This window comes from Gopherus evgoodei, unplaced genomic scaffold, assembly GCF_007399415.2.
Source record: "Gopherus evgoodei ecotype Sinaloan lineage unplaced genomic scaffold, rGopEvg1_v1.p scaffold_144_arrow_ctg1, whole genome shotgun sequence".
Lineage (NCBI taxonomy): Eukaryota > Metazoa > Chordata > Testudines > Testudinidae > Gopherus > Gopherus evgoodei.
Window position 1 is genome coordinate 85,790 of NW_022059807.1, and position 7,623 is coordinate 93,412.

At 59.2% G+C, this 7,623-nt stretch overlaps 2 protein-coding genes across 2 annotated transcripts; one reads left to right on the forward strand and one right to left on the reverse strand.

Annotated features, from left to right (window-relative positions):
• Positions 1–365: 365 nt before the first annotated feature.
• Positions 366–1,937, reverse strand: LOC115639886 (proline-rich protein 2-like). The gene has a single exon (XM_030542821.1). It carries the CDS (start codon positions 1,935–1,937, stop codon positions 366–368), a length of 1,572 nt encoding a protein of 523 aa, XP_030398681.1.
• LOC115639889 (zinc finger and BTB domain-containing protein 9-like) lies at positions 1,883–5,575 on the forward strand. Its single transcript, XM_030542824.1, is given in 4 exon segments — positions 1,883–2,054; positions 2,285–2,367; positions 2,370–2,948; positions 2,951–5,575. Coding segments are annotated over 4 exon segments (1,470 nt in total). The 5' UTR covers positions 1,883–2,040; the 3' UTR covers positions 3,745–5,575.
• Positions 5,576–7,623: the final 2,048 nt, after the last annotated feature.

Consider the following 7,623-nt stretch of genomic DNA (forward strand, 5'->3'; position numbering starts at 1 on the left):
CCCGACCATCACAGAACCTCCCACCTCTGGCCAATCAGAGTCGGGACGAGAGGGGCGCCCGACTACTAGCCAAACGCCGGTCTCGTGATTGGCTGGAGGAAGATCAGGAGCCCACCAATCGGCGGCTCCGTCTGCCAGGGTGCGACGCTGGGTGGCCGATCTCTGGCCTGCGTCGGGCAGCGCAGGGCGTGTCCCGGGGTGAGCCGAGCGCCGTTGGCTGAGGCGGAGCCCCAGGGCGCTCTTGGTTGGCCCGGGTGGCAGGGTCTGGAGGTGGCTCGCGCTCGGGCAGCGGTTGGTTGGCTGGCTGGCCACGTGCTGGGGGGCACTCGGGGAGGATGCGTGTGTGGGGGAGGGGCCAGGCTCGCTTAGGGGTGGGGGTGAGTGTCCTTCCGCGCTTGCCTCGTGACCCAGTAGAGTAGGAGGGTTCCGGCTCGCTCTCGGCTGGCCCGGGCGGTGGGGCGGGGGTTTCCGGGGCTCGCTCTCGGTTGGCCCGTGCGGTGGGGGCGGGGTTTCCGGCTCGCTCTCGGCTGGCCGGCGGTGGGGGCGGGGGTTTCCGGGTCGCTCTCGGTTGGCCCGGGCGGTGGGGGCGGGGTTTCCCGGGGCTCGCTCTCTGTTGGCCCGGGGGTGGGGGGCGGGGTTTCCGGCTCGCTCTCGGTTGGCCGGGCGGGGGGCGGGGTTTCCGGCTCGCTCTCGGCTGGCCCGGGCGGTGGGGGCGGGGTTTCCCGGGGCTCGCTCTCGGCTGGCCCGGGCGGTGGGGGCGGGGTTTCCGGCTCGCTCTGGGTTGGCCCGGGCGGTGGGGGCGGGGTTTCCGGCTCGCTCTCGGCTGGCCCGGGCGGTGGGGGCGGGGTTTCCGGCTCGCTCTCGGTTGGCCCGGGCGGTGGGGGCGGGGTTTCCGGCTCGCTCTCTGTTGCCCGGGCGGTGGGGCGGGGTTTCCGGCTCGCTCTCGGCTGGCCGGGCGGTGGGGGCGGGGTTTCCCGGGGCTCGCTCTCGGCTGGCCCGGGCGGTGGGGGCGGGGTTTCCCGGGACTCGCTCTCGGCTGGCCGGGGCGGTGGGGGCGGGGTTTCCCGGGACTCGCTCTCGGTTGGCCCGGCGGTGGGGCGGGGTTTCCCGGGACTCGCTCTCGGCTGGCCGGGGGGGGGGCGGGGTTTCCCGGGACTCGCTCTCGGCTGGCCCGGGCGGTGGGGGCGGGGTTTCCGGCTCGCTCTGGTTGGCCCGGCGGGGGGGCGGGGTTTCCGGCTCGCTCTCGGCTGGCCCGGGCGGTGGGGGCGGGGTTTCCGGGCTCGCTCTCGGCTGGCCGGGCGGTGGGGGCGGGGTTTCCCGGGCTCGCTCTCGGCTGGCCGGGCGGGGGGGCGGGGTTTCCCGGGCTCGCTCTCGGTTGGCCCGGGCGGTGGGGGCGGGGTTTCCGGCTCGCTCTCGGTTGGCCGGGCGGTGGGGCGGGGTTTCCCGGGGCTCGCTCTCGGCTGGCCCGGGCGGGGGGGCGGGGTTTCCCGGGACTCGCTCTCGGCTGGCCGGGGCGGTGGGGGCGGGGTTTCCCGGGACTCGCTCTCGGCTGGCCCGGGCGGTGGGGGCGGGGTTTCCCGGGGCTCGCTCTCGGCTGGCCCGGGCGGGGGGGGCGGGGGTTCCCGGGGCTCGCGCGCGGCTGGCCCGGGCGGTGGGGGCGGGGTTTCCGGCTCGCTCTCGGTTGGCCCGGGCGGTGGGGGCGGGGTTCCCGGGGCTCGCTCTCGGTTGGCCCGAGCAGACCTCGCTGCTGGGACGCGCCCTGGGGCACCGCTGGCCGCCGGTAGGCGCTGCTGGGTGGGAGTGACCCGCCGTGGGGCTGGCAGACTGTGCTGTGGGGTCGCGGTGCTGGGAAGCGGGGTAGGGAGCTCCCGGGGGCACTGCTCTGGGAGGGGGGTTGAGGGTCCCCGCTCCCAGGGTCCTGGGCTGCGAACACTCATTCGACCCCCTGTCGGGCCCGTGAGCCCCCAGTGGGGGTGGGAGGGTTGAAGGCCCAGTAACGAACCCCGACCACTCTGCACCAGCGCTCTCCTGTAACAGGCCATGCCATGGAAAGGGTGGGTTGTGGGGTGTTCTCTGGGCCCGAGCACCCCATCTGTCCTGCTCCATTGACATTTTCCTCCTGCAGCAGGCAGTGCCGGGGGTGGGGGTTTCTTGGGGCTCCAGCCTTTCCCCTCATTCTGCTCCTCCCCTTGCAGTTGCTCTCCATCCCTGTGGCAGGCAGCACTATGGGTGGGGAGGTTTTTTTAGCCTCAGCATCCTTCACTCCCTGTCTCTCCCTTTGTAGTGACCTGCCTTGGGCAGGCTGTGCCATGGAGCCAGAGACCCGCAGCATCCAGATTGAGTTCCCGCACTATGCTGCGGTGCTGCTGGATCACTCAACAAGCACCGCCTGGAGGGCAAATTCTGCGACATCTCCATCCACGTGCAGGGCCAGGTCTTCCAGGCTCACAAGAGTGTGCTGGCCGCCTCCTCGCCCTACTTCCATGACAAGCTGCTCCTCAACGACACCAACTGCATTGTGCTGCCCAGCGTCATTGAGCCAGAGGCCTTTGAGAATTTGCTGCAGCTCATCTACTCTGGCCGTCTCAAGCTGCTGATGGAGGCACTGCCCAGTCACCTGCTGGTGGCCAGCGGGCTGCAGATGTGGCAGGTGGTGGACCAGTGCTCTGAGATCCTTAAAGAGCTGGAGGGGGGACCCTGCCGCCCCTGGTCCAGCCGGGCAAGCGAGAGCCAGTCTCCCAGTAGCAGCAATTATTTTGCCGTGAAGGACGACGGGGAACCAGGGGGCAGCAGCTCAGAGGGGCCAGGGCATGGTGGGGTGTCATCAGGCCGGGCAGCTCCAGGCTGCCTCGACAATGAGGTGATGAAGATCCGGGTGTCACAGGAGGAAGAGGAGGAGGAAGAGGAGGAGGAGGACCATCAGGCCCAGATCTGTAGCGGCTCAATGGACAGGCTGTGAAGATTGTACTGGAGGAAGATGAAGAGGGTGGTGGCAGAGGTGGCTCCAAGGGGCCATCTTCAGGGGAGCTGGACAGTGCCTTTCGTGGCCCCCGTGACCACCCCAAGATCTTCTATATCAAGCAGGAGCGCTTTGACCCTGACGAGGCAGCAGTGGCAGCACTGGGAGGTGGTGTGAGTGCTGCAGGTGAGGCCAGCTTTCTCAAGTCGCTGGCACAGGGGCGGGCGTTGGGCATGGCTGAGGTTCAGGGCCTGTGCCAGGCGGAGTTCCAGCCAAGCAGTGAAGTTAGCTACATAATCCCTGCTGCAGGCACTGGTGCCGCCTCCTCCTCCTCCATCACTGCCCCTGGCTTCACCATTAAGGCCCAGCCCCTCTCCACTGAAGAGGCCGGGTTCCCCCAGAGCTCCTGGAAGCCAGTGGACCTACATGGAAATGAGATCATTGCCCATGCAGTGCATGGCCAGGTGGTGCATGCGCCTGTTAAGATTGTGACGGCACCTGATGGAAAGAAGTTTGGCTGCCTGTGTGGCAAGCGCTTTGCTGTCAAGCCTAAGCGTGACCGGCACATCATGCTGACCTTCAGTCTGCGCCCCTTTGGCTGTTCCGTCTGCAACAAGAAGTTCAAGCTGAAACACCACCTGACGGAGCACATGAAGACCCACGATGGGAACCTGTATTCATGCGAGGACTGTGGGCGCAAGTTCCGTGTGCAGAACTGCTTCCTCAAGCACAAGGAGCTGTGCAAGGGCCAGGGCTGGGCCACTGCTTGCTGGACCTACAAATAAAACCTGGGATGGCACTGAGTGGAGGACTCCTGCCAGCCTTCTCTAGGCCTGATCTAGCCCCTGAGCTCTGTTGCTCTGAATCCTTGCGGATCTGCCCTCCTGAGCTTGGTAACCTGCTCCAGGGCCCCGGGGACACCAAAACATGAAAGGACACAAATGAGAGCTGGGCAGACCAGGGGATTTGGCCCCAGCATGTTAGCTCCCCATGCTGCTTCATGGCTTAGTGTTTCTGACATACAGAACCTGCCATGGGTCAAAGGAGGGGAGATGCCCCAGGCTAATGTTGGAGCTCAGGGCAGGAGGATGGAGCAAGAGGCTAATGGGAACCTCAAGGCTAGGGATTAACAGCCATATTACATCCCTATTCCCAGTCTGGCCTTGCCCTCCTCTGAAAGAATACAGCTCTGTTGTGAGCGGACTCAACTGCTGGATCCCACATATTCTTCACTCAGCTGAGTCTGAGCAGAGCTGTGTCACTGTTCCTGCCTCTGGGTTTATAAGGCACACTCCCAGGTGTGGATTCCATGGCTGCTACCTTTCCTTGGGATGTGGGAATCTGCAGCCCAATCACCCTAGCCACCAAAACCAGCACCTCAGCCTTCTCCAGCCCTCAACTGCTTGTAGACATTCCCTCAGAATCCACCTTGCTGTGGGTGCTCAGGGCAGATGACTAACCCCTTAGGGACAATAAGGTAGGTGAGCAAAAAACACAGGCTCAGCAAAGTGATTTCTTAATCACAGACACTTTACTCTTAAAGCAGCGGAGTGTTACAGATCTGTGCAAACCACCGTCCTGAGCTCTGCCCTCTTGTCTGATCTCACTCCTGCGAGACTGAGTTCTGGTCAGTGACCCAGACAAGGCCGAGTCCCTACTGCCTTCTTCCCTTCAATCCTGTCTTGTGGAGTATGGCAGGGCAGCCCGCCCTTCTCCAGGAGCATTCCCCTTAAACCTAGTCTCTGACCCTTCTGGACCATGTGTCCAGTCTAGGATATTCCAACCCCATGCCCTGTGAGGCCCAGTGAAGAAAACCATTGCTCCTGAACTGGGCCAGTCTTTGAATCATCCAAAGTTGATGGGCCTTGATGGTCCAGTCATTGATGGTCCTTTCCCTGGCAGGGCAGTGTCTGGAATAGACTGGCTGTGTCGAAGTCAGGCAAGCTTTTCTACACGGTGCACAGAATGAGAGAGAGGCACATAAACAGAAATCAAAGCCAAATGCAGTTCCCCATTTGATACAGACATAACTCTCTTCTCTTGCAGTCACTGGCTAGGTCAGTAATCTGGAGGCTACCAACCCCAGCACCATGGCATGCATGGGCAGGATGGGGAAAGCTCATTGTGGGAGCCATGGTCATATAACTCTAGTGGTTTTGCCCAGGCTCCCTGGTCCACCACCCTCATTCAAACCAGGCCCAGTGTGAGCTCCCCCTCCTGCCAGAGCAGCTCAGCCACTCCATTCCCAACCCCTTCATTGTGCTGTGAGGCACATCCCAGGCCTAGGGACTCAGATTCCCCTGTGAGCCACAGCACAAGGTTGGGGATAGGGGTAGAGGCTGGTGTGAATGTGCTGTACACTAGAGAGTGTGGGTCTTTGCCCACCCTTCTAATGGCTGGTGCACAAAGCAGGTGGCAGAGTGACATGTTCAGAGCAAGCGGCAGAGGTCAGTTTTGTGGAGCTGAAGTCCCTGGGTCACTTCCACCGTAACCCATGTGGGGGTGGGGTTGTCAGCCCCTCTGCAATCCCCTTAGTCTGCTTGACTTCTCCAAGTCTTCTGGCTTCAGCAGCCTCACCCATTCTTGTCCCTGGTTTCCTGCTGTGGGTGTGTTTCTTATTGGGTTTTTATTTGCCCTCTTCTTCCCACCAGTTCCCTGCCGTGGTTCATGCCCTTTGCCACTGGCATCACTGGCTTGAGTGGGAATCTGTTTCCTTGATAACACCTTGAGCCTTCTCACTCAGCCAAAGAGGGAAAGCCATTCCCTTGTTTTTAAGTGTATGCACCTCCCTGGGTCTCCCTGCATGGGCTGTGCACACACATCTCTTCACCGCAGCCTCTGCTATTGGTGGTTAAGAACATAAGAACAGCCATGCTGCGTCAGACCATTGGTCCATCTAACCCCATATCCTGTCTTGTGACAGTGGCTGGTGCCAGATGCTTCAGAGGGAATTAATATAACAGGGCAATTTATCAAGGGCCATCCTCTCTCATCCAGTCCCAGCTTCTGGTAGTCAGAGGTTTAGGGACACCCAGAGCATGGGGTTGTATCCCTGATTATCTTGGCTCACAGCCATTGATGGACCTGTCCTCCAGGAACTTATCTAGTTCTTTTTTCAACCCAGTTATACTTTTGGCCTTCACAACTACCCTGGCAATGAGTTCCACAGGTTGTCTGTGTATTGTGTGAAGAAATACTTCCTTTTGTTTGTTTTTAAATCTGTTGCCTATTTAATTTCATGGGTGACCCCTAGTTCTTGTGTCACGGGAATGAGTAAATAAGATTTCCTTATTCACTTTCTCCATACCATTCATGATTTTATAGACCTATATATCCCACCTTAGTTGTCTTTTCTAAGCTGAACAATCCCAATCTTTTTACTTTCTCTTCATATGGAAACTGATCCATACCCCTGATCTTTTTTTTTTTAGTCCTTTTCTATACTTTTTGCAATTCTAATATATCTTTTGAGAAAGGGGACCAGAATTGCACACAGCATTCAAAGTGTGGCTGTACTGTGGATTTATTTAGTGGCATTATGACATTTTCTGTCTTATTATCTATCCCTTTACTAATGGTTCCTAACATTCTGTAGCCTCTGGGTTGGGTTCAAGGATTTTAATTTCTTCCTTGTTGACTAGCTCAGGAACACCGTGTGGATGTGAATGAGATTAGCTTGTTCCAGAGCAGGGTGCTGCTCTAGCAGGGGGTCCATACAGACCAAGCATTTCTGACCCAAGTAGCTTCAGTTTTCTGCATGTTTTCTTTTGTCCCTGCTGGGGGGAGATTGAGCTGAATCTGGCCATCTCAGCAAAGTGATGGCTGGGGAGGAGATAGGGTTGTAACTACTAATGTCTGAAGGTTGCCAGTGCCAAGGACTAGGGCGAAGGGAACATGTAGGGCAGTGGTTATCAAACTTTTGTACTAACCCTAAATTTAAAAACACTTTTTAATATTTAACACCATTATAAATGCTGGAGGCAAAATGGGGTTTGGGGTGGAAGATAACGGCTCACAACCCCCCTATGTAATAACCTCACAACCCCTTGAGGGGTCCCGACCCCCAGTTAGAACCCCTGACGTAGGGGGATCCAAATGGAGAGAGCTGAGAGTCACTGGCCCAGGAGCTCTGAAACAATCCCCTGTCTCTGACAGACTGGTGGGATCCCTTCCCTGAGGGGAGGGCTGGGGGAAGCTCAATCTTGCCTTGGGACCCAAGGATGGTTCAGAAACTCTAGCATGGAGGGGATCATACAGGGAGAGTTCTGTGGAGAGGGGCATGAACCAATTAGCGCAGGGTTCTTGTGTGTAGCAGTTGTACAAACCCAAATATCTATATTGTATAAAATTTTGCTATGGAATCTAAGCAGATTTGCAAGAGTTTCATTTTGACCTTCTCAGGGCTGCCACAGATGGGAAAAGGGCCAAACCCCATCCCTGATACCCACTTCATCCTTGGGCACCTGCCCTGTATTCCTCTGCCCCTCCATGGGTGCCTCCCCCCATACACGCCCTGCCTCTTATCCCATACACCCCTGCCCTGTCTCACCCCCATACACTCCTCCTCATATACCCCCAGCCCCTCTTACCCCTATACACCCCTGCCTCCCATACGCCATGCCCCCGCCCTCACCCCATACACCTCTGCCCTGTCTTACCCTATA

Excerpts from the sequence above, each read along its gene's own strand:
- LOC115639886 (XM_030542821.1), bottom strand. The coding sequence starts at position 1,937 with ATGAGTGTTCGCAGCCCAGGACCCTGGGAGCGGGGACCCTCAACCCCC.